Below are 27131 nucleotides of genomic sequence, written 5' to 3' on the forward strand. Positions count from 1 at the left end.
CTCAAACTTGCCAACTTCCACATCCAGCTACAAATTTCAAATATTCAATTTCACACATTAGATGAAAAACACACTTGCTCAAAATATTCATTAACCCAGTTAGAGTTTTGATAGGATGGAATTAAACACACATTTGAATAAGTTTTGTGCAGTTCAAGGTCTGGATGTGTACATTTGCCCAGCTACATACAGGCTCTTAAGAAATACAGAAGCTGCTCAGAAGAAGGAAGACCCAAGGGTATGACTCCATCAAAAATGCTTGTCTTCTGCTATACTCTTATCAGTATCTCCTTTTCAATGTCTCCAGCCCCAATCATTCTGACCCAGGAAATCTTCCCTGGTCATGTAGCAATGGCATTTCTATTCTGCAAGATCCAGCAGAGAGAAACTTTAAAAGTACATTTACTATCAGAAAACTGACTATGTAGCAATGGCAAAGATCACTTTAGATTTCTTCTTCCATCAGCCTGTTTCTTCTGTGCACTCAGGATTTTATCTACCCACTTCACTGATAAAAAGATGTTTTTTCTATTTTTCCTCTTGTTGATTTTGCCAGGCCAAAAAACTGCAGAAAAGTGAGATAAGATTCTATTCTCTCTTGCCTGTCTTATTTTTAGATGTATGACAGGTTGCTTTTAACCTGTCAGTAACTCATATCCACATAAAAGATCAGAAATACTAGAAAAAGAATATTATACACTAAACTGACCACTGTCACTTTAAAAGCAGGAACCGGGCTTGGGATGAAGATGGTAAGCTGTTCATTTTACATCTGTACTTTAGGCGAACTGACACACAAACAATACGATCTTAGGTGCACCACTCTGCAATAGGGAATCAAGAGGATGCTTGAAATCCTAGGTTTTAAGCGGTAATGCCTATGCAATTGTCTTCTGGAGGAAGAAAAACAGTACACAGTACAATGGTAATAGTCTAAGTGGAAAATAAATGCTTATAGTGTTGATTACGTTTTCCAAAAACTCATCATCTTTTACTTAAAAAACAAAAAAACAAATAAATCACTTCCATCTATTCATCTAAACAGAGAACAAAAATCCTTCCAAAATCTTCATGGCTATTTCTCCAACCCAACCCTCCTTGCTCCACATGTGATACATTTATCAGTCAAAACACTAAATCAGTATAAGACTGTTTCACACAGATCACAAGCCCAGTAAACTTCAGCTTCCCACGTGAGATAACAGAAGATAAAATTTCCCTTTTTGCCATCTTCAAGCATTCCAGAAAGTGCATCTTCTGCAGCCCACGTGCAGCCTTTTTAAGGAATCATCTTAACAGGTTCTTCAGGCACTTGAAACATTCTTCCTTTGGGTATAACAAAGTACAAGCACAGGGTAGGGAACACCACTGGATACCTAGCACCATCATGAGCCCTCAGAATTGAAAGATAGGGGGAGAAAAAGCAGGCTGGGGGAAAGAACTGTGCCGTGAAAATTTGAGTTCCATTTCCTTGGAAAATCTCCTGGGAAGCTGCCAAGAGGTATCCACACAGCACTGGTTGTACAACGCCTCTTCCAAGTGGAACTTCATTATAGGGCTGCACATACTCTCCTCTCTTCATTCTTAGGCTTCAGAGCAGACAGAACATACTTGGATAAATACCTGGCAAGCAGGGACTATCAACACCCACCTACTTCTTGCCAGTTGTTCAGCTATGAGCACTCATTTTACTGGTATGTATAAGCAATGTCAAAATACAAGCAGGATATAGAAATAAAAGCTAACTCACCATTGCCTGAGTGGTTCTTTTCTTCAAACCATTCTGCAATGTCAAGTTATGTAGAAACTTCAACATAAAGCAGCAGGAGCAGAAGAAATCTCTTATTTAGTAACAATAGTTCATTTTGCCTCTCACGATTGCTTAGTTCTACCTGCTCAGTCAGAAAAGTCATCACCATCACCTATTTTTTTTTTCTGAGTCAAGCCTATATAGCCAGCTACTTTTGCATGGTTTTAGGATTTTTTTCTTCACTTTGGATATGAGGAGAACTGGGGCTTGATCTGCAGCTCTGTTAAATCATAAATAATGGGAGACATGCCAGCTGATAATAGCCAAGGATCCACAAGACAGAAGTACGGCATGTGTGAAATAATATATTATCTTCAATTATTTTTCCAAACCTAAAGAAATGCCAGCTGCTTTGCTTCCTTCCTCCTCCCTCTCTCCCCTAAAAATCATTCTTTTCTCGACATGTTTAATGCTTGTGGTTGAAATATTAGTTTATTGAGAGTGGGCTCAGAAATGAGATACAAAGCTAAATTATCTAAAATGCTGTAGTGAATAATTTAAAAGTAGGCAAACACCACCACCTACAATATAATTTATTAAATATACGGAACACAATGCTTCAGGCATATTAGCTTCATCTGTTTAGTATAAAGTCTATTGCATATTTCTCTTTATTAAAAGCCAAGAATAAAAAAAAACAAAGGGAACAGATTTTCTACCTACAGTTTTTCAGAGCACTTCAATTTTTTTCCATTAGACTGAATAATATCTACGTATCTTTCAGCTTCAGCATCTGAGCAGTATTTAACAGCTTATGCTCTGACACTGCACATGTCAACGTAACAAATTCTTGATGGTTTTGCTAGCCAACTTAGTAGGCACCGTGGATATGAAAATTTCATCTTTTGCACGCGATGTAAATTCAAAATGATGCCTGCTTATGCCATTAAAAAAAAGAAAAAAGAAAAAATCATGGTATATTTCATAAAATTACTGTTATTCTGGATAAATTCCAGTGCAGTAACTATGTTCTGACAATCTAGCACTCGCATACAGTCCTAGCAGCATAAAGCATTCCTCACTCTGCGGCCTGAATGGCTCCACTGTCTTATTCTTGGCTTTTAAGGCAATCTCAGAGGGATGTATAGATTTCAGTTGTAAGAAGACCTGTCCTTACACTGAGATGCTTAATTACAATAATGGTGTACTGTCTGTAAATAACTGCTAATGGAGTAAGTATCACCAGTTCCTTATATTATTCCTAATAACAGTATCTTCCACATGAATATGCTGAAGCACAGAAACCATTTATTTCCCTGCATTCACAGTCTACTACAGTACAAACGTCTCTTATTTCTGTCTTGACAGATATTGACAGGCTATCACAGATTTTGCATCAGTGCTACGTTCAGCTCTGTAAATCTGTTATGTTAATTTGTCCCCAAAGCTGCTGCAGTTGGTGCTAGACCCTCTAAATCCCTGTGCTACACAGGAAGAACAAACTTGTGGTTTTCCAACCCCTAAGCAGCTTGAGGGAAACTCTCTTTTGGATGTCTCCCTTCTGGAGTTTTATATTACAAAAATACTAGAGAAGTTCCCAGGGAGGAATTGGCATTTAAAAAGAACTGGTGATAAAACAGCTACAGAACATCTGAAGAACTTTGGGATACTGTCCAATTTAAATGGTGTTGATCTAAAACGAATCCCCTCAAACAGGGTAATATTTTCTCTACAGAAAACTGACAATCTATCTACAAAGGTAGTACAATTGATCACTTTCTCCTAGCTTGAACTATGTATATTCACTCATTTTCTTCTTTCTTCTAAACCCAAACCACTGCTTGTAGACAAGGAAGGAAAACAAACTAATCACCAGGTTGCATATCATTGTAGTACCTATGCCAAAACCTTCCTTAGGTCAAATGAGAAAATTACAGTAGTACATACATGGATGTTTGCTCAGGAATTACTCAGAACCAAGAGGGCAGGAATGTTTTAAATTATATTTACAGTAAATTACGAATTGACAAATTTATGTCAGAAAAACCCTCACCATTTACCTCTTGTCTAGCTGCTCCTGAAGTTTTGCATGCAAAATGTTTCCATTTGTTCATTCACACAGGAGTTACACATATGAAAAAATGTTACATAAAAAAGCATTTGTGAAGAGGTAGTCAGCTAAAATTTGTAATGAGGAAGTAGTCTTATCTTTTTGTTTAACAGCATTATATTCAAAGAGATCAGATGCACAACTTTCATCATTCAGTCTAACGAGATACAACAATGACTTGGGAATTTCCAACCTCTATACATTCAAGGAAAGCAAGAAATAACAAATGGATTTGTTTTTCTCTTGATAATTCTCTCAACATGCAAATATGTGTTTCTGTTTTCCAAAGCTTATTTTTTGATTTTCCAATGTAACTCCAGAATAGAATGACAATTTACCTGGAGTATTCCTGAATTAAAACAAAGAAACAAAAACAATAACAAAAACACAGAGTTTGAATCAGATATCCCCAAGCTCAGTAATGTTACATCTTTTAAGAATATGTACAAAATCTTTTAAGATAAATTTATCGTGAGTCATTTCAATTATGTACACACTCACACACCTCTCGCTCCTCCATATAAAGAACTCCATTATACTTCTACTGAACAGTTTTCAAAGACTTACAAACTATGTATGCACACTTGAGCATGTGCTGTATTTTTCCTTTAAGTAAAATATTTCTAGCTTTTTCCAGGTTAATGTTCCAACAAATATTTAGCCAAAAACATTCTACCTGCTTTAGCATATTTTGTCATATTTTTATGACAGATATGCAGATTATTAATATATATTGCAAGCTAATCTTCTGTAAATAAAAATCACTCGAATCTACCTAAAATGTTGAACAGTAGCCTTTCTGAATAAAGTTTGTGCTCCTCAATACAAAACTGACCTTCTCAGTACTAAAATCATTACTATCTGCACATGATTTGCCCTTTGAAAAAAATAAAATTCTTCAAAATCTGATTACTGTACTCCCTTGATTCACTGAGCTATCGTGTAATCAAATGTAAATCATCACAGCTTCATGTAAGTCACCACTGAAGTGTGTTCCAGTCATTCTTCCTGAATGGATGTTATACCATGGAGGTCAAGGTTGCAAAAATCTGAATGTTACAGTGGCATACATAAGTCCACTGAAATTATCAGATAAAATGTGACAGAGTGAGTCAAGGGCAAGCATTGCATATTTTATGACATGAATAAATTACACTTCTTAAGCAAGACTTAAAGCTCTTAAGTAACCCTTTTTCTGCTCTACTTATATTTTATATTATAGCTTTACAAATACACAGAGTTAATGCTGTAGATTCCAAGATCTTAAGCCCTACGGACATGACAATAGTTTGGAAACAGAAGAACCTTAAATGAGTGCTGTGACACTGAGGGGTCAAATCTTGTCCAAAAGAGGACGCTTAAGAACTACCTTTTAGGTTTTATGTTAGTTAACAATGAGCGATTTTTAAACTTGGATAGTTAGCAGTTCACACAGACTGTTGACTTTTTAAAAAAACATCATTTAAAATATTTTTGTGAAAACAAATGTATCCAGTGACTACAGGTTATGTACTTTCTCAGGGATGTTTAAAAAGAATCAGTGGGACATGGTCATTACATTTTTCAGTGTGAGAATTTATTTATTTATTTATTTATTTATTTAATCAAATATCTCAGTATCTACTAAGTTTATTAGAGTGACTGACTACGCAGTCAAGCATCCACTTAGAGATCAAGCTAGACTGCACCAAGAAACTAAAGCGATGCTAGTTCATTGCTACTCTACACTTGAGATCACCAGTCCATTTAACAACCAATCAGCAAGACTCGTAAAACCTCTAGTCCCACAAATTTTAGGGCAAGGTCAGTGTGCTTAAATGCAGTTATTGTTGGACATCGTGTGAACTAATCCAGTCAGCTTTCACTGGTGTGAATTAGGGACTGTTTGGACAGCTCCAGCTCTTCCAAAATCATAATGTAAGCATACTACTGAAGTCCTGGCCAACAAACAATTTTTATATTATTTAAGCCACAGTGGTCAAGAAGTATACCAGGATAAACTGGAATAGCGTCCTCATCCTAAAGAGAAATAGTGATATCAATATAGGTCTTTTCCTGTCCTTGGAACTTTTCAGGAGATTGACTGCTTTAATTTTACCGGTGTCATTAAAGCAGTTTGCCTTTTCTACATAGACAATTTATAAGGCATGAATTCTTATCCTGCCCAGCAAAATAATCAGGCTAACAAGATGACAGTGAGGTGAGAAAACAGTATGAAGAGTGCTAGCAGAAACAGAAAAAAAATCTAAACTTTAATCTGTTTATTTGCAACACTGAAGTGTTTTTAACTATGTGGAAGTCAAACGACACAATCAAAATCTACAGTGGTTATATGTAATTTGAGTGAATCTAAATAATTTATATGCTTGATAGGATTTGGAAACAAAGATAAAACCATTGTTCCTATGTCTGATTTATGGATGAAAAGCCTTTCTGGAGTTCATGTAAGCTTACTGTCTGATAAGGTCACTGACTTTTGCTCATTTTTTAAGGGTACTGGCTGGCAGCATTCACATCTTGGTATACAGCATTAATGGTCCTGGCCAAAGCTTCTCTGAAGACTACTTATTAAGGAGAAATTCAGAACTCTCCAATAGGCATTTCATATAAAAGTTAAAAGAATGACACCAAGTAGTAAACAAATGTACGTATTTTTTAGCTTATGGCCAAAATATGCAAGTTGCATAGCCTATCAACAAGAAGGAAGAGGATTCTATTTTTTTTTTAATAAATAAAATAAAAGGTTCAAAACCAAGTTCCACCAAACTCCGGGCTGCATCTGTCAGCCTTCTAAGCATAAGACTACCAAGGGAGTATCCTTTTAATTGTTTTAGTTACACTTCAGGCAATTTTATCTAAACTTATGCTTTTGGATATAATGTTTATCTTTGTAATTAAGGCTCACTAATTGAAGCATCTTTCAGTGGTGCTTTCTTTTTAAAAAATGAAGACAGATTACCTAAATTGTAAGGAATCTACTTCAGTAAAATCAGGGTAAAAATAATCATCAGAATTTTCCTGAGGATGTGTATCTACAGGGAATCCACATGGGAAGCAGACAGCTTAATTGCTACAGTTGCCTTCCTTGTACATCATCTTCAGAAGATTTGAGTGAAACTCTGAATGGGATCCTTCCTACTACAGCAACTAACAGCTTCAGCAAAGGAAGGACACTCATTGTGGTAGGCAAGGCACAACCGCAGAACAAAATGACAGGCACTCTGTTTGTGCAGTGAATTAAAACTCCCTTAGATCTTGATTAATGAGGATGACTGCAGTGCTAGGGACATCTTTGCATCCCGATGCTCTGCGCTACTTTGAGAATGAGCTCGGCAAAAGAGCTAAACCCAGTGCCAGGCATTTCAAAAGTACATTGGGAAAATTCTTGCCCTCCTTTTAGAGATTTCTGCAGAAGGACTTTGTGTTTTTCTTTGTCAAGTAAGCCAGCTAAAACTGCTGTCATGTGCAGAAGAAAAGGATCAGGTGGTGTTCAATTCAAATAAAAGTTCAGAGAGATGTCAGCCCTGTATTTGAGAAAACTCCATTTCAAAATGAATCAGCTATGCGAATTTATTGGCTGCCCGGGAGACAAATATAGCAGCTGTCAAAATTCAGCACTAGGCAATGCAGTTGAAATGTCATCTGTGGCTAGGCACGTAAACCCACAGTCCTACACGTAAAAAAGACCATTGCCACTACAAAACTATGTGGTTCACACACTGCCACTTATTTTATTGTTTGTGACTGTGTCAAGCTAACTACTAAGCTAACTACAAAAGACAAGCCAAAAACAAATCTACAGGAAAAAATCGTCAACGCTGATGGTGTTCTAACTGCCTTTGGATTTACGTTGCTATATACAAAATTACCATCTCTACAGTCAAATCTTTCCCCTGCTGGAGTATAAACAGCCAAACTTTGTAGACACCAATGAGAAGGGTGTGGAAAAAAGGGCCAATCAACTCTTAGGACCGTCAAGAAGCCCACACTTCTGTCCCAAGTCAGCAATAGCCTATGCCCATCCTATAGCACCCTTCATCTGCCCTCAGCAGTGAGGTGGTAAATAAGTCCCTGCATTCATTTAGGGGAGAATTTCAATTGACCTGACTTTCATTTTTCTTTGCCTCCCTCTACAGGAATATGAAGAGCTTTTGCTCTACAAAATACTTAATTCTTTTGCATGTCTTGGACATTTTTCTGCTACGCCTCCAGTTTGCTCTGAACAGCAGAAAGAGGATGGGAGTTGCACCAAAATGTAGCAAGATAAAAAAAAAAAAACATATTCATTAAAAAATGTAAACAATGAATACCATTATCTTTTTATACCGGGGCTTCATAACAAGCAGACTATATGGAACAACCAAAAGATTCAGAATTTAGATATGAAAGTGTTTTTGATTAGAAAAAAAAAAAAAAAACAGCTATTTACAAATGATTTTCTCTTCTTCTCATATTCTTTTTTACAGGTCTGAATCCATGAAATCCCATACTCGGAGAATCTTCTACCCAGATTGTAATTCCTCACAACTGAAGAAAATCCAAATACTTTGAGCTATGCTTTTTACAGTCCTTTAAATTTTACAAGAGGTAATAAAGCATGAGGAGTAAAAGGAGATGGAAGCAGAGTAATAGGTATATATTTAAGTAACATACACCTCTGTCTGCACACACTGGAAAACTGTATAGGCTTAAAGAAGAACAGTGAGTATTTATGGCAATTTAATTGAATTTACACTATTTCACAACACAAACATTGCTTCGTTACTCAGTGAGAGTTTGGTGTGGAACCAGCTATTAAAAGCAAAGCCTTGCGAAAGACACAGAGCCAGCAGAGAGATGTCATTGCACGTGTCTGGCTTTTAGGGGATCAATTCTTCGTCTTAATTCCACTCTGGGCAAATTCCGCAGGATGTGCAGTACATTGTATCTAGAGAAAGATGCCCATGATTCATCTCCTAAGACAAGGGGTTAGAAAACAACTAGCAGTAAAAGAACCCTTCTGTTACGATACACAGACCAGGTACTTGAGACCGTCTACACATCCAAGTCCATGTAGTTTGCCTGCCCCCGTGAGATAACTGTGATGTACAGAGTGAGTGGCTAAGAAGAAAAAAACATCCTGAAATCATAGTACATGAAAAAGCCAAAAGGGACATAAACAACAAACACAATGTTCCATAGTCCCTAATTCTATGTTAGTATATTTATATTTGTTAATGGATTTTCTTCAGAGAAGACAGTCATTTTTTAATCAAGAGGTGTTTAAGACTTTTAATCATACAATTTCACAATTAAAGATATTTGAAAAGGTACAAAAATATAAATAGTATTTTTACTCTGTCTGCAAAAGGATAGATCTTAATCTGTCATTAAGAAGCTGATTTAAAGGATGGATCCTCCCATCAATACACATAATAATCATTAAAAAATATATCAAATAAAGCATTAAAGAAAAATATCAAAGCACAAAGATGGAGATTACCAATAGAGATATGACCATAGATGCTTCATTCTGATTAGTTTTAACTTCATTTTTAACATAATAATAAAAAGGTCAAAGATTTGAAGCTTACTAAAGCTTACTAAAATGTGGGTTTTTTTTAAAGCAGGGCTTCTCAAAAAAAAGGGGATATTAAACTGAAGTGAAACAATCTGTTTTTCTCTGCGAGGAAGAAAAGCTTGGAGGAATTCAGCCATACATGGTAAAAGATTGGTTTATTCATTTCAGTGATGCGCAAATCATTAGACATCCATAGCTTCTGACAAGCAGTTTTGGTAAACTGCATGCAGCCACACGGTAAACAGGAAAAATGGCTTTAATGTATGGATTTGCTGGCCCCAGCTCTCGCTCGCAGCAGCAATGCAGCTGACCCTGGCGCCTTGTTCTGAGCAATCGTTGGCTCAGCCTAGCAGTACCAATTTGGTAGCTCCTCTAAAACACAAGTATCAAGCACTGTGCAGTTTGTAAGGTCAGACTTCCCTGCTCACAACTGGCTTATTTTTGTTAATGAAGTTTATCAGGTTTTCTCCCAGCCATTTGAAATCTCGTGCCTCCGAGCAGTAGTAATTCTCTTGTATCCATCTCATAGCACTCAGGGCCAGCAGGCAGATGCTTGATATGAAGAAAGATGTATTATGTTTGCTTAGATCTACGGATCAATTCATGGTTTCTATCATTCAACTTTTTTTTTTTTTTTTTTTTTTTTTTTTTCAGGGGGTGTGGGGTGTCGTTCTCCAGATGGTCATTCAATATTACATCCACATTCTGGGGAAAATCTATGTTGCCACTCAAATCCTCCACCGGCCCTGGTAACAAGGCCAAGACCACTCTCCCTTGGAGGTCACACCCTGCCCCAGTCTCACCAGCTTGGCCCCACTCACGCACAGGGTAAGGTAGGTGACAAAACTGCCTCCTGCTTTTGTTCTCCACACATCTACCCACTCTTCCTTACAGCACTGCTGGAAATCGTTCAGGGCTCAGTGGGGCAGGTTTGTGAACCAGCCACTAACCCTACGGGCTACTCTCCAAGTTATACCAGAAAAGAGCATCCTCCACAGCTACATGTTACGCTTACAGGACCAAGTAAATTTAAGAGATGTCAATGCTGAGACTGAAGTTCCAGTATGAATTCTGCTGACTTAATGCCAAACCTTTGCGTGCAGCACTTCCTTCCTCAAAAGTGCAGTAGTCCCTACTTCAAACAGTCTCATTTCTCCACAACCAAACACCAAATACATGGCATGATATCACACTGTGGAACAGTTTGTGGCAAACAGCATTGTCATAAAGAAAGAATAGAGAGAAAGAATAGAGTAGGTTGCACACTATCTCCTGACAGCACAGGACACAGAAGAGCTATGAACATAAGCTTGCACAACACCTCAGGGATTTCCATATTTCTCCCACTCAGGCCTCAAAACCCAGAGTGACGTTGCTCTTGCTCACAGTGCAAACTTCAGCCACATTCTGCAAATCAAGCCTAAGTCCTTCTGATTAGATGTTCAACTATATTTAAAAATCTCTTATTTCTAACAGATTTGCAGAGGCTGTTGGGAAAAAAAAATCCAGGTAACACAAAAGATGCCTGGAGACAGAGCCTAAGCAAGACTGATACAAGTTGAGACAATAGTACAAATATTTCAAAAGGAAAAATATTGCACCGTTAGGCGATAGGACAAAAAGAAACGGTACTTACAGAACACCTTCTAACAATCTGTAACATGCAAGCCACATTCAGTAACATTTTTTCCTCTCAAGAGATATCATACAGCTCAAACAACAAACATCTGCTGGCATTCAACTAAGAAATGGGAACTTGCAGCCAAAAAGTGTGGCTCTTATTATTTCTAAGACCAAAAGGAATCTGTAACCATGCAAGTCTTCTGCTTTTGTTAGTAGCCTTCACTTGCTATGAAGCTGGTGCCCCCTGCTGTCTGATTTTACAAATTAGCCAGCAGCTTTCCTTTAAAATGAGGTTCATCTGTATTCCAAATAACATCAGGGCATATAAATACAGTAAATCAATAATTTACATCCTAAAGTGAATAAAAAAAATCTTTAAAAGGAAAGCAATCCTAACAGGCATTCAGTATTATTTTACTTAGAAAATATTCTGTGATACTACAACACACAACTGCATAAAAATCTAACAAAATTAGAATATCCCTTTGTTTTTCACACAGTGAGAGATGTGGTTTTTAAATTAAAATCTCTTTTCAGGCGGAATTATTTGAGTATAGAATTAGAAAATTTTTACTGTTAAATTAAAAGCTTGATTATGGTTCCTTCAAACACCAGTAAAAAATAGTAAAACCCTCAGTTACATCTTTGGTATCATTATCAGTTCATTTATATGAACTGATATTATATTCCTTCTTATATTTTTCTTCTCTTGTATTTTTTTTCTTTTTTAAAAAAAACAGCACAGGTTTCAGTCAGGGTACTGAAGGGCAGAAGGAAAAAGATATATTATGGAAGCTGAATATCAAGCGAGAGCAGAAAACTCTTCAGCATCTTACAAAATCAGAGAAATAGCATGAAATTAGTAGGACAGCAAGGTATCAAAAGAAAAGGGAAAATTGGGAAAAATATGTTATTACAAGTAAAACTAGTCGTGCCACCTGCAGTTCAGGTGGTCTGACATTTGCCATTTTTAGTCTTTGCTCTTGCTTCTGATACTACTATTTTAACAGTTTGGACATAATGCCAAGCATTATCTTTAAGTTAAATTCTTTAAGAAGTTAACTGAAATTATTTTTGTTCATTTTCAAGAATGTTTCATGAAACACTGTACCACTCATATTAAACCAATTCTTACATAACTGTTCTGCTGAGAAACTCCAGCCCTTTCAGGCCTTGTAGGAAAAGCTCAAAGTTTGGTAAAGGCTTTGTCTCATGCCAGTCTTTCGATATTCCTGTGGAGAGCAGGATAAATTTGGTCACACAGTAACGGCTGCATAACTAAGGGTAACAAGCCTCCATGGAGCACGCACAGTTTTTTTCTGAAGAAGCTGCCTGCCCTCGGCGTTGCCCGGCCCCATCTTCAAGGCTTAGAGGAAAAGCAACAACTAGGAACCAGGAGCTCAGTGGAGAGAGAAGTTGGGCAGAGAGTACCCAGCATCGGCACAGGAAGGGGCAGAGGGAGGCATTTAAGAGGGGGGAGGCTTGGAGGAAGGAGCAGTGCAAGACGGAAGGGAAGGAGGGCTATAATTATCTGCCTGGGCATGAACGAGAGGGGAGACAGACAGTGATAGCAACGCAGAGCAAAGCGGAAAGGAGGAGGAAAGGCAGATAGAGAAACACTGCACGTGCACCTACTGAAATGTCATTGTGCACAGATGGTGAAGGGAATGAATTAAGGCTTCAAAGACTATCTTATTCCTGCCTTTTCCTAAAAATATTCAACTTTGTTGTTTTTAGTGCAAGGCTATGTTGCACTTTTGACGTACTTGTTTCAAACATTTACATAATTTAGATGTTTTAATTAGTTTAAGATTGCACAATTACTTGAAGTTCTGGGCTGTTATTTGCAGTGACCAGCTCTTGCTCTTGTTATATGCTCTGCACATCAATAGGATTATTCAAGAATCACAGAGCTGGTTCTTGAGTTTTATCTGAAGTATTTCTAAATAGTGTTCAATAAAGCAAATAGAGTAATGTGAAATTATGTCTCTACACTTATAAGGTGATTAAATTTTGAATATAACAGTCACTATACAACCACACTCCCTCAGAATATCTAGAAATAAATATGTATGATTAGCTTCAATCTTCCTAAACTTACTCTAAGGAATAACTCAGTAATGGCTTGTTTCTAAAATAGCTATTGAAAACTATTAGCTTTAAAAAAAAGAAAAGAAAAAGGATCATGGAATTCACTGAAGAGTCGCAAACAGTGGAGAAGAGCAACCTCTAGTGGTCATAAAGGTAAAAATGAAGGAAAAAATGCTGTATACATTCCTGTTTTACGCCACTCATTCAATATTAAATTTCATTACAAATTCATACATTCGTTACAGTTCATATTTGTCTGGAACACTGAAAGGGTCAGGGATTTTTTTTTCTATTTTTAGGACTACTGTCTCTGCTGCACACAGCTGCTTGTAGGTCTGCTTTCAATAAAATCCAAAGAAGAACCCTTGTCTCACTACCTTCTCCAACCCTGATCAGAGTGATCTGGAAGGGGCCAGATCCTTGTAACTCCTGACTTTCGAACGAATAAACTGATGACACCCTACCCCCCACCCACACAGAAATAAAGTTCTGTAATCTGAAGCTAGAAATGGGATAAGCCGCTTTGTTCATCAATAAAGTCAGAAGAGAGCTCCAAACTAGACCAGGCAGAAGCTGACTTCTTCTTCATTCTCAGTTTCTGTTTAATAATAGACAACATATTGAGGAATTCACCGCTTCCTTCCAGACAGATTGGCTGCAAATATCAGGCCTTTGGCTTTATGCCTTTCTAAGCACTCCGGGCAGGAAACAATATGCCAGAAAAATGCTGCCTCCCATTCGGAACAGTTTTAAAGAGTTATATTCAAAGAGTTTTTCACAGGCACCTACCACACTATTGACTGGGTAAAGGTAAGGACTGTTTGGCTGTTTATGCTGTGCACCTAGAAAATTACCAGTTCCCAGCATTAGGCTCTCTGCCAGACCCTGTGGTCAGATATCCCAGTACCTTCTAAGAGAAAATCCACTGGCTTCAAAGTACTTATCACAAATAAACAGAGCTGATACGTCTGGCATCAGATGGCCTCCATCTATAACATATTCAAAGTCGAGCCGGAAAAACTCCCAATATACAGGCATTACAGCTCAGCCACATGGCTGGCACCCCACCAGAGCATGTTACTAAGGGATTGTGATTTGGGGTATTTCTGATACTGCTAACTAGGGAGTGCTAACAGGAGTAAACATAGCATCAACAAATTCCTTAGTGAAAATTGTAAAAATTGCTTGTGGGGTTGAGTGGGGAATGATTGGAGGATGGGTAAAAAAGAGGGTGAGAACTCTTGGCAAATTAATTTCCTGCCAATATGAACATGGATACAAAAAAACATGATGGAAAACAAAGACAATTTTACAAGTAACTAGACACCTGGCACTCCTACAGGCTTTGGAAGCATGTCTTCCACCCATTTGGCTAGCTCCAACAGTGCCAAACAACATATTTTCACCAGCATCCAATGCCTTGGCTGACCACAGTCGCCACAAATTATTCTACTCCAAGAATAGTTGTTGACAGGATATAAGTTTAAAAGGGCATAGTTGTGTGTAAAAACTTGAGATTAGCTACTTGGAAGGAGCTACATAACAGTCCCTGTAAGACTGAAGAGGAACACAAACAATCAAGCCTTGAATGCCACTTAAAAAGATTCTCAAACATCCAGTTACAAAAGGGAAGATGATCACCAGCTCCTGGTAGGGTAGAGAAAAGGGGAGACTTAACTCCAAAAATTAAATTATACTCAACAGAAAAATAACAAAAACATTCATGAAAGTCTGACAACATTAAACTTTGACCCTAAACATGCTTAATAAGGAACACAAAACAAGGGTGAAGACAGCTGTCCAGTATCCTTAAGCCACCCAAGATGTGCAAAGGTGCCACAAATCTGCCTGTTGCTCCTCTCAGTTGCCTGAACGTTCTCCCCCTTCTGCTGCCATTCCGGGGCTCCACAGGAGAGGAGTCATCACAGGATGTGCACCACACTTTAGCTGCTTAAGGAAAAAGCAGTGCAGCTGAACCTGATGAGTTCCAAAAAGCACATAATTGCACTGAAAAAGCTAAGGCATGCAAGTCTTGTTTTACAGGCTTTGCTACAAGGCTGTAATCTGCAGAGGACCAGTCTGAACTAAGAAAGCATTACATGTGACCTGACATGTTCAGGTACAGCAAACTGTTGGCATACAGGCATAAAAAGGCTCCAGCAAAGGAATATTGCTAACGTTCCACATGGAGCTACTTCAAGCACCAAAGGCCTCTTGTCCTATGTGATTTGAGTATGATTTTCCATGTTTTATAGATTTTAGCTTTATCTTTTTTTCTGCTTCAAGTATTTCAAGCTGGATTCTAACACCACAAAATAATTCCTTTACTGAGATCAGCTGGCAGGTCTGAATAGCTTCAAGCCATACTTAGATGAAGCAGGACAGAAAAGTTCAGCTCAAATTAGCAGCCAAAAAAATGAAGCCCAAGTTATTACTTTTATTACTATTTAAAACAGTCAGGAATACCAAAAACAGTATGTTACATCCACTGATAAGATTTATTTTTTCCAGTTTTAGAGCAAACAAATGTTTCTTTTATAAATACGAAGTCAAGGACAGGTCAGGAAGTTTCATTCCTGCAATAAGTTATTTCACTGTTTTGAAACAGCAGGTAGCAAAAGAGAAGGAGACAGTACAGAAATGAAAGAAGACTGAAAAACACAAATCATTTCAGGAGAGGCTTAGCCAACAGGTTGCCTGCACTCTTCTTCCTCTCATTGAATCAGCAACTGAAAGCTCTATTTTGAAATAAAAAAAGAACAGTTGGACACAGTGTTGCTGTTCTGAAAATGTTCTCTTTACACGGCCAAAGCCAGCAAAAGAATCTTAATGTAGGAATGCGTTACTTTTATTATGACATACTTGTAAAGTTTCCTAAAGGATAAATAATGCAATATTCCTCATCACTGCAGAATATCACCCAGAGAAGGAAACAGACTGCTGTGAACAGTCACAAATGACTGCTTCAAGACCTTTCAGACGAATTTCCCAGCATTTTGCATCAATTCTAGATTTTACTCCCCAAACCACAAAACTCCAGTCTCTTATTCTAGGCTTCCCCTGTATTACAGCTGATAATGTTGTAAAACTTTAAACATTCAAGCTTTCCTTTTTGGGAAGAAAATTAATGTTCATCTTCAGATCTTTCACAAGAATAGCTAATGAATGCACCACATGGCATCTGTTTCTCTGTCCATCTTTTCTCCTTCCTTCTCTCTCTAAGGAAGGTCTCCTCATTCCTAGCCAGGAATACACCTTTCATTAACCCAGATGTCCAACAGGAGCGAAGCGGTTTCAGAGATACGGTTGACAATAAAATCAGACAGCTACAGGACTATCAATCTTGGTGCAGTGCACAGCATGACACCCCCATGCCAGTCTTGCTCAGTTTTTCCTCTTTAGAGCCACTCCTTAATCTCCTGCTTAACTGACTGCAACAAATCCACAACATGCAAATTATCTAGCAGCATGCATTGCCCTTTAATTACATGCTTTCCCTGAGACATTTCCCTTTTTCTACTAGAGGAAACAGTAAAGGTTGAATGGTTATCACATAAAGATCTCCAAGTTATTTATACTGCCTTTCTATCAAACAGAAATCCAAGTTGGTGTTTTATTTATTTATTATTTTTTTTTAATACACTCACACACACAATCCCAAGCCCATGCCTCAAAACTATGGTCATATAATTTATCATTAATACTAAGTTACAATAAATCAATAGTTTAAGAATGCTTATGTTCCTGACTTCTGCAGCTCATCTGTTCCCTGCCAGTACCTGCAGAACCCTGCAGTAAAGCACCCCGTTCCCTGCCTCAGCCTTTGCACATGCTGGACCAAGCAGAACCACTGCAGTTTCTCACTGTCGCCAGTTAGCAAAAACCCCAAGGCCCTCTGAAACAACTGCAGTCTACCTAACATCAGTACAACACCTTAATAGCATTGCTGGGGAGGCCGGGGTGTTGCAGGAGAAGAGGCTTTTTGAATGAGATGTGAGGAAATCACACAAACTAAAGCTATACTGAGTAGGTGGGTAAAAAGGGGCAATTAAAGGTTAGAATGTGTCAGATGACATTGTAGTCATCTGAGTTTGGCCTTCTTGCAGGTAATCATTATAAAATATTAATTAAAAGATAAGTTATTCTATCAATAACTTTTTTCTTTCAACTAAGAGAATGGACTTCTGGGGAATAGATCATGGGGTGAAGGAGGTTAGTTTGGTTATTTTTTAATTTGCTGAAGAAGTTAAAAGTCATATGTAAGACAGCCTGAGGGGTTATTAGTCCAGGTAGCTGGAGAAGTAAACAGACATGGGAACAAGAAGCAGCAAAATGGATCCAAGGAGAATAAATTATGTTGGAAAGTTATCCTGGTAGCTATTGACTTTGTCTTAAATTTGCTTTGGCCACAGCAATCCAGGGCTCTCCATTCCATAGAGTAAGTGACTAAGATTGGTCTGTTCAGGGGGCTTCTTCTTATCTCTAAATGGGCAGTGTTATCTCTACACATCACAAATGCTAACGAATTACTCAAAAACATGAAGAATACTGCAAATGAACCCATGAGAAAAACTACTAATTTTTAATCGTCAGAGTACTATTTCAATATTGTGCTGGGAAACACAGCATATGATCACTTTTTGAAAAAACAGATCGAAAGTAAAAAAAAGTAGCTGCTCATCTGGGACATGAAAGAGACAAAAAACAAGTCTAGAAGGAAGCTCATCAGGTCTATCTGCTGCCCAAGCATGCTTTCATTATTCTTTAAAGATATTTGCCTAACTTCTTAAGATCTCTACAAGTCACATCCTCCCAAATATCTATTCTGCTGTTTCTCCTTACATTAGAAAGGTTTGGTAACGTTTAACATATTGCCAGTTAAGTTATTATACACCTTATTATTCATGTCTCCCTTCAGACTTCTCCACACAACCTTGTTTTTTCTCTATAGTCCTCACAGGTTTTGTTACCTAGATCTATCACTGTCAAAATTAGTACATAACCCTTTTATGTCAATGATCAAGCACTATCTTTAAACAAGTAATGAATTTTGTCCCCATGGTTCTGATTTAAAATCTTTTCCAGAAATTCACTGCTTTGACATTTAGAAATCTTCAATTTCTAGTTTAAATATACAGTTTCAATCAATTTATGCCCATTGGTTCTCCTTTTGCCCCAACTGCCTTTTAGCTTACAACTTTTTCCTTCCCAGCATTTGCCCTTCTGATATTTACAGAGCCTTCAGTCTGGCAGGCTAAACAAACCAACCTCTTTAAGCCACCTCTTGTGAGACATTTCTCTGATCACAGTAGAAGCCTTGTCCTCTGCCCTTGACCTGAATTCAGCCTACAAGTCACTGCCAAGGTAAGTAAAATTGTACAAAGCGTAACAGATGATGTCTCAGAGACACAGAAAATGGCATTAAAAGTTTCTTATCTACTCTGAAAAGATCTTTCCAGATATATCCTAAGCTGACATTTGACTTTTTCCATGGCTGCATTGCATGATGTCTCTTGTTTTTGCCTTTCCAATAGGAGAGCTCTTTGCCTGAAGCCGAAGTTCTTGCCAGGTGTCTCAAATGAACGCTGCTGCACTTCATATTGCCCAATAACATTATCTGTCTATTTCACTAATCCAAAGGGTCATGTAATTTCTGAATATTCTGATTCTCTTTCATTGATGCCTCCCAAATTTGCCTCATTAGAAGATTTTGTCAGCACTCTCTTATCCCAGCATGACTAATATTGTGAAAGTCAAGCCCAGGCTTGCCCTTTGAATAACTTTTCACTGTGCTAACAATTTCCCTTTTAATTGTCACCCTTTCTGTCAGACAGTTCCTTACCAATTTTATGTCTCCTGTAGTAAACCACATTTTATTTTGTTACATCTAATAATTTCCAGTGTGGCATGGCAGTACTAAGAAACCACTCTCCATCTTGGCTTTTTGTGCTGACTTAAGCATCTATGTTTTATTTAAGACAAAAACAACTAACCAAACAAAAAACCTACGAGCTCTGCACATATTGCAAACTTGGAGGATCTGAGCCTAGAATAGCTGTTCTTAACATTTTAACCTATTTAAATTTCTTGGAATTTGGTCAGATCTACCTCTGACTTTAAACAAACACATTTATTACAATTTAATATCAGTTAGTTATATTTAAAAAAATTATGAGAAAATATACAAGATTATCAGTTTTTGAGTAAATGTAATGCCTGCTTTGGTTATGGGAATTAAATGTACTCAAACACAAGAAAATTTCAGAAGCTTCACAAACAATAAACCCTACAGAACTGAATCATTTCAACAGCTCAGGAATTTTAGGACTAATTTTATCTTACTGATATATGTGGCTTGACCTTTTAGACATCTCTAACACTGCTAACTGTATTATTCAAAACTGGAAAACTGTACTTCTGCTAAAAGAATTGCCAAGAGCAAACATTGCTTGAGATTTCCCTGGCAAAGACAGATTTTAAAGGTGGGGAGAGGGCAGCAATTCAGGCTATTTAATTTGCAGTTGACTCGGAAATAATTTAATAGGGTTGAGCGTATATCTTAGATCTCCCAATTAGGTCATCTTTTGTAGCACTCGTCAGCACTTTAATAAATCTCCTGAGTTCTCCCTGATTTGAAAATTTCTCTTTGCCCATAACAAACTGCATGCAGGTCATCACAGCTATCTGGAAAGGCCCTGTAGTTTCTGCAACTAAATGTACATTTGTAACTACATAGTTTTACAAATGATAAACTTCTGAAATTGTTTCTGGGCTTTATCCCTTATTGACATTATATTTGTAATGTGGCAAAACTGTTTTATGTGGCAGAGAAGAAATGAACAGAATCCTTGCATTTTTACCTGCAGAAAGAGAACAAGCAGTCCAGAAACAACCTGATGGCTAGACATGGTTTTGCTCTCCCCCTTAGCAAGTTTAATCAGTTCAAATTTGCATCCTGACGATCACCACCAGTGGGATGACAAAGTTCAAAACATTCAAAGGCAGCCTCAAATGGGTTTCTTCCTGTGCCACAAAGCCCAAAAAGGAAAAGAGAAATCTCCTCTTACTCCCCTAAGGGCAGAGATCAGTCTGCTAGTGTATCCCTTTACCTACAGGTTTTGAAAACACTGAGGGTACTTTGAGGACGGAGTAAAAAGCCACAAAGGAGGGGAAGGCAGCTCACAGGAGTCCAGCCAGAAGACAGCCCATGTGCAAGGCTGGAAAGGGCCAGTCCCAGGATGGTCTCTCCTGGAAGCTCCCTGGAAGGTCCTGCATCCCCAGCTCTGCTTCCTCTTCAGCTGTAAGACAAGTTGTCTCGCATGCTTTCACTCCAGTTCCTATTCTCTGAAGGTTTGGCCTCCATTCCCTTTTGGCGGGCTATCAGGATTTAACAGTACACGCTACTACTGCTACTCTTGACAACCGTTGAAATGTTTTCCATAGGCTTCAGAATGAACAGCCCAAATGAGTAATGAAAATAAGGAATAAGTCATTACTGCACAGGCACAGCAACAATTACAGTAGACTCAGACACAGTAGTGCATTTTGATTCACATTTTCAGCATTTTCCTTGCACCCCTATCAGCTAAAACACACTGCCCTTAACAGTGAGTTCAGCTCTGCAGGATCCAAATATATCTCATGGGACAAACAAAAGCATCAGAAGAACAAGTGCTGGGCTGCACATCTACTACTTACTAGTCCTTGTTAAGCAGATGAAAAACAGGATTGGAATTTGGAAGATCTATGTGCTAGTTCTGGGTCAGTCTATGTTGCGTGCTCCATTTCATGCTCAGAGTTTTCCAGCCTGAGCTTTAAGAAAACAAGTTCGGACTTGCAGAGGTACTAAGTACTCACAGATGCCAGTGACTGCAGTGGGGACTGACGGCTTTCAACCTCTCAGAAAAATACAGTAAGCAGATGTCCAAAAGTATCACCCAAAATTAGAGGACACTTGCTTTAAACTTGGTCTCCATTCTTCCACCTGCCGCAATCCCATGCCTTTGGACACTCCACCATTTCCCCTTGCTCCATGCCATGTTTTTTTGTTTGTTTGTTTGTTTGTTTTTGCCATCATTCCTACTTCTTCTACCAGTTGCTTCTCTTCCTCCTATGACAAAAAGTCAAACTCCACCTCTGTTCTCATTCACCGCAAGCTAAAGGCTCAATATCCAGTCCATTTCATAGAATCATAGAATCAGTAAGGTTGGAAGGGACCTCTGGAGATCATCTAGTCCAACCCCCCTGCTCAGTAGGGTCACCTACAGCATGTTAGACAAGGCTGCACCAGGCGGGCCTTGAAGATCTCCAGAGACTCCACAGCCTCTCTGGGCAACCTGGTCCAGTGTTCCAGTCACTCTTACAGTGAAGAAATTCCCCCTCACGGTCAGGTGGAACTTCCTGTGCTTCAGTTTGTGCCCATTGCCTCTTGTCCTGTCACACGGGACAACTGAAAAGAGTTTGTCTCTGTCCCCCTGACACCCTCCCTTCAGATACTTGTACACATTGATAAGATCCCCCCTCAGCCTTCTCTTCCCCAGGCTGAAGAGGCCCAGCTCTCACAGCCGTTCCTCGTAGGACAAAGACTCCAGCCCTCTAGTCATCCTCATAGCCCTACGCTGGACTCTCTCCAGTAGCTCCATGTCTCTCTTGTACTGGGGAGCCCAGAACTGGATGCAGTACTCGAGATGAGGCCTCACCAGGGCTGAGGAGAGGGGCAGGATCACCTCCCTCCACCTGCTGGCAACACTCTTCCTAAGGCACCCCAGGGTACCACTGGCCTTTCTGGCCACAAGGGCACATGGCTGGCTCATGGTCAACCTGTCATCCACCAGCACTCCCAGGTCCTTCTCTGCAGAGCTGCTCTCCAGAAGGTCGGCCCACAGCTTGTCCTGGTGCCTAGGGTTATTCCTCCCCAGGTGCAGGACTCTGCACTCCCGCTTGTTGAACTTCATGAGGTTCCTCTCCGCGCAGCTCTCCAGCCTGTCCAGGTCTCTCTGAATGGCAGCACAGCCCTCAGGTGTGTCAGCCACTCCTCTCAGCTTGGTATCATCAGCAAACTTGCTGAGGAGGCACTCTGTCCCCTCATCCAGGTCATTTCTCTGTAAGCCAGGCCCTGCACTTTACCCTTGAGTCCTGGTCTTGCGTGTCCAGTATCTTTGCTCAGCTCACCACAGGAGCTGCCAATCCTAGGTGTTGGGATAGCATTTTCTTTAATCACACTGGAAGCAAGGATGCATTCATGGGCCTTTATAAAACAGATTCAAAAGCTTCTTCAAAACACTAATTTTACCACCATGATTACAATCCTGAAATGCCAAGTTCTTCTCCTCCCCTCTACTTAATTAAGACTCCTTACAGATTCAGCAGCATTGATACAGCAGTCATTTTCCCTCACTCACCAGTAATGAAAGCAGTCATCAGAACCCAGAAAGCCTCCTTCCAAAGCCACCACAGAACTGGGTAATGCCGAGCCCTATGTCACACAGCTGAGCAGAGTGCTCGAACCGCACAGTGGGCTTCAGCTTCTGTTAATGCAGCATTTAAAACCACCCAGTTTCTAACTTTGACTTCTGTACTATATTCAGCATATATATGCCAGGCCAACAGCATAGTAAGGAGTCACGTAGGATATTAAGTATATAATTTTATCTAAGGAGAAAGCAAACCGCATACCAGTCTACCATAACCAATAAATCAGGATACTGATTACAGTGTGCATGTGTTTGTATGCACACGTGTATGTCCTTTGTTTCCAGAAGGGAAAAAAGAAAAATATTATTCATTAGTACAAATAAAACTGACAGTTTCACTAAATTCGATGTCCCAACCTAATTTCAGCCAAGATCAGAACTCCTCTTGGTTAGACTAGGGTAAGGGGTAAAAGACTCTGCATCCCCATTACACAGAAGAAAGGACTTCAAATAACTAAAGTATAGGATACTACAAGTAAATACCACAAATACAACCCTGCCTCTGATTTATTTTACTCATCAGTCCACATCATTACTAACATAGTGCAATGACTTTAGACATCTGCCATAGATCCATTAGATAGAGTCTGTTTATCCAAAAACCACTAGAAATTAGATTTTATAATGACATATCATGCCAAACTACATGCTCTATCTTCAGAGAGTTATCTTTTCCAATTCACCCTAACTTCTGCTAGAGCAGTCATTTAGAGTAGTCCTAAATTAACCAGATTTGCAAAAAAAAAAAAAAAAAAAAAAAAAAAAAAGAAAAAAAAATTAAAAAAAAGAATCCCCAAAGAAATCATGCTATTCTCATGCAGGAAGAGTAACTAGAAGCTTAGGTAACAGCAGAAGTGACCAGTCATGGAACGTGTTACAACAGAGGCACTCACTCACGTTCAGCGCACCACCACACAAAAATACTCACAATAAATCCGAGCTTTTTGTAGTCTCGAGTATACATAGATTTGCGCTTCTCAATACTGCCACTGCTGTTGTTAGGTTCAGATTCTGCATCAAATGCAATTCTTCTGAGTTCAAATATAATATCCCGTTGAGCCTAAGTTAAAATAAGTTTCAAAATGGTTAAAATAACACCCTTCTCACTTTGAACAGCAAGAGAATGCCACAAAGGTTGTTTTAAAACACTGCATTTCCTCCACTGCTCAATCATTTTTTATCTAAACTCCCCACTTCTTACTCAGAAAGACAGTTGGCAAGAATTTTCCAAAGTCTTCACATTTGTAGGGTTCACACACAGATGCTCAAGGGCAGTCTCCCAGAAGCTGAATTCACGTTAACAAGGCCATTAACTGCACACTTAATTTTAATCACAGGTAGGAAACCACAGAAGGAAAGGAATGACACACATTTCAAATTAATTCAGTGCTTAAGCACTTTGCTGTCTTAAATTAAACGGCTTAGTATTCTGCACTCCTCCCAGTAACTGTACACCTATGTTGTCATGAGAATAGGCAGGAGAATACACATCACTAGGAACATATTAAGACAGTGATAACTATCCTGCTATCAATACTAACACGGCTATATTGGTCATATGTACTGTGCCATAACTGCACATCCATTCACCCAAGTCAGAAACTTTTCTGCCTCAAACTAGCAAGACAGGGATGGCAAAATCCTAAGCATAATGTTGCTTAAGCTTAAACCACCTTGCTCTTCCCTTCTCCTTTCCTCCATATTACTAGTTCATCTTAACACAAGTCCCTGTTGAAAATGAAATCAAACTTCCCTTTGTACTGTGCCGGAAAAAGGAACCACAAAAATTACCGAAACAAAATTCACTTCCTCTATGGCTCCTTGACTCTATACTTAAAGCTTTTAGAAAAGTATGTCTCTGTGTGCAGTGAAGACTATTAAAACTAGTGTTTGAACACAGTAAACAATAAAATGAACAACCACTATAGAGGTAGACAGCACCAATTAACTGCAACTCTAGTACGTCAGTTTACATTTAAACATTCTCTTTAGCTCTATAGAAGTAATTTTAGGAAGGATTATACAGTTCTGTTGGTTCTGAAAAGTATACAAAACAAACAAATGCTGAGCTGCTGTTTACAGAGTTTTAGCTCAGGATGACACCAAATTCAATTAATGGAAATACATGCCAAGGAGTAGTAGACATCAAATTGATGGACAATTTGAGGAGAGCGCCATTTTGCTGTTGCACTTTTGCACAAGGAATGCAATTGCCAGTTCATCATCTTCATCTTATAACAATCACAAAACAACCCCTAAAAAATATGTGAGCATTCCTGGTAGTATCTTTTCCTTCCTAAAGAGCTTTAAGCATAGCAATGAAGAGTTGGTCTCTTCCTGCTCTGATCAGGCCATGACAGATGCTCACCTGATCCTGTGGATCCATTTTTGTCATCATTCTGTCTTCCAGAAGGTTAAAGGTAAGCACTTGCAGAACATAAAGCTGATGTGCCATTTCATTATTAATGGTTCTCTGTGCCCTGATAACATGCTGTAAAAGGAAGATTGACTCAAGTGAATACTATCATAACGGAAACTCCCACCAGGTGAGCTCAGGTATTTCCATTACTGTATGTATGTGTTTGATACAGAACAGTGTATACATACTCTAGAAAAAAATTAAAGCAAGACAAATGACAGATTTAGCTATGCAGATAATCTATGGGCTGCATTAAGAAACTTCCTAAGTGACAAGGCTTCATAAGAATGCACTAAAACCTTCTCCTTCTAGACACTAGATAGAACATGTGCATAAGCAAGCAGTGGCAAAAAATCAGTGGTGAGGTAGTCACTGAGGAAAATGCAACTCCTTACCAAGATCATTAGAGCTCTGTATTAAAAGGTAGGTCTATTACAAAAATGGTTAAGAGAATATTCAAGCTGCCAACACAACCTGCTAATACAGCGATATAACAGAGCTACTGTGGTAGTCAACATCTTATCACAGTCCTACCTCTACTACACGATTTCATTCTACTCGAGAAGAATGACTTACAAACATATTAGAATCCAATGCCCCATACATGCAACACAGAACTACCCCAGGCACAAAGCAGACATCAAATTGATGGACAATTTTTACATCTCTGGTTTGTCCCTAAATATCAAGAAATTCAACAGAGTAAACAGACACAGACCACTAAACATCACTGTACATATGTAAGGGAAGTCATTAGGTAGGAGAGAGACAACAACTAATAAAGTACAGCTCCAAAGGAGAAAGAATCTCTCTGCCAAAGGGCACTCAAGCTTTTTATGATAGTAAATGAACACCTAAGAATGTTATCCATATAGTTATATCCATAAGTTATCCATATGCTTATACTAAACCCTTATGCACACAATCAGTGCAAAGATACAGCCTCTGAAATAGGAGTTCCCCATTTTATTGTACACTGACCTTTCAAACAGTGTTCATGAGAAGGTGAGCAAGGGTTTTTTTTATTTTTTTTCCCCCTAGGATTGCCTAGTATCTCATAACAGATACTGAACTTGTCCCTTTTAAAAAGCCATTTTTTTTGAAAATCAAATCTACTCTAAGGTCAAGGGCAAAATCCCTGTGATTTTCCATGATAGCAGAAGCAAGTCTTTTATACTACATTCATTAATTTCTTGCTGCTTTTGCACAGTACTAAACTACACAAATTATGCACAACTCAATATCAGGACACACAGAATGATCTCTAGAACCAAAAAACACAGCAGTTCATTTTGCTAGACTGAAAGTCCCAGGTAGCTTGCTTGGCTTTCATCAGGTCCAAACCCTAATACAGAGAATTTACCATAGATTTCACAGACATTCCCTAGACTACAGAATAAAGTTCACATTATCCACTGGAAGCAAATGCCTATGGCATTCTTCTTTTATTCAGTACTATATTTTCAAGAAGAAATGATAGTTTATTTGACCAGGAAAAATGTCCTCTCTAATAATCAGTTTTGAATTCATTCATCAAGTAAGCCTTTATCCTGTAAGCCATAAGCCTCAAAACATATTGAAATACAAAAATAATTTTAAAAATGAAGATAAAGCCTATGCTACCAAAACTTGAGTCAGCTTTTCTCTCTCCTAGCGAAAAACAACCTTGAAAATGGTATACTTACAGTTAAGATGATGAGCCGAAGCTGTTTTTGTGCCAAGATGTTCGCCATTTCCTGTTTTGGTTGAAAACAGTAACAGTTACCCAGAAGTAGGTATTTTAGTACCATATTTAAAAGAACACTGAATTTAAAAGATTAGGGTCATAGATTTCTGCAGTATTTCTTATATAGTCGACATGCTGTTTCATGTCATTATACGTGCTATTTTAATTTTAGTGTCACAAGCTCAGATTAATACGAGAAAAAGACAAAAAGTGAGAAGTTTTAGCACAAACTGCAGACTTCGGTGATCCCAAAACTGCAATGAAACACTTCAGTTAGAAAGAACACTGTGGGTTAAACAAAGTATTTACATACCTGTATTCAACCTCCTCTACAACCCCCCCAAAAAAAAAATCCAACATGCACAGAAGGAAGCAAAAA

The 27131-nt window shown here is 38.5% G+C and overlaps 1 protein-coding gene across 4 annotated transcripts in view; it reads right to left on the reverse strand.

Annotated features, from left to right (window-relative positions):
* ELMO1 (engulfment and cell motility 1) overlaps nucleotides 1-27131 on the reverse strand; it is a 312145-nt gene that overhangs the window by 166388 nt on the left and 118626 nt on the right. For all 4 annotated transcript variants that reach the window (XM_062569560.1, XM_062569561.1, XM_062569563.1 and 1 more), the window contains 3 exons: nucleotides 26712-26762; nucleotides 24976-25098; nucleotides 23536-23667 (listed from right to left, as the gene is read on the reverse strand). In XM_062569560.1, the coding sequence (XP_062425544.1) occupies nucleotides 23536-23667; nucleotides 24976-25098; nucleotides 26712-26762 (306 nt within the window). The remainder of the gene's footprint in view (nucleotides 1-23535; nucleotides 23668-24975; nucleotides 25099-26711; nucleotides 26763-27131) is intronic.

Source organism: Rhea pennata, chromosome 2 (genome assembly GCF_028389875.1).
Source record: "Rhea pennata isolate bPtePen1 chromosome 2, bPtePen1.pri, whole genome shotgun sequence".
Lineage (NCBI taxonomy): Eukaryota > Metazoa > Chordata > Aves > Rheiformes > Rheidae > Rhea > Rhea pennata.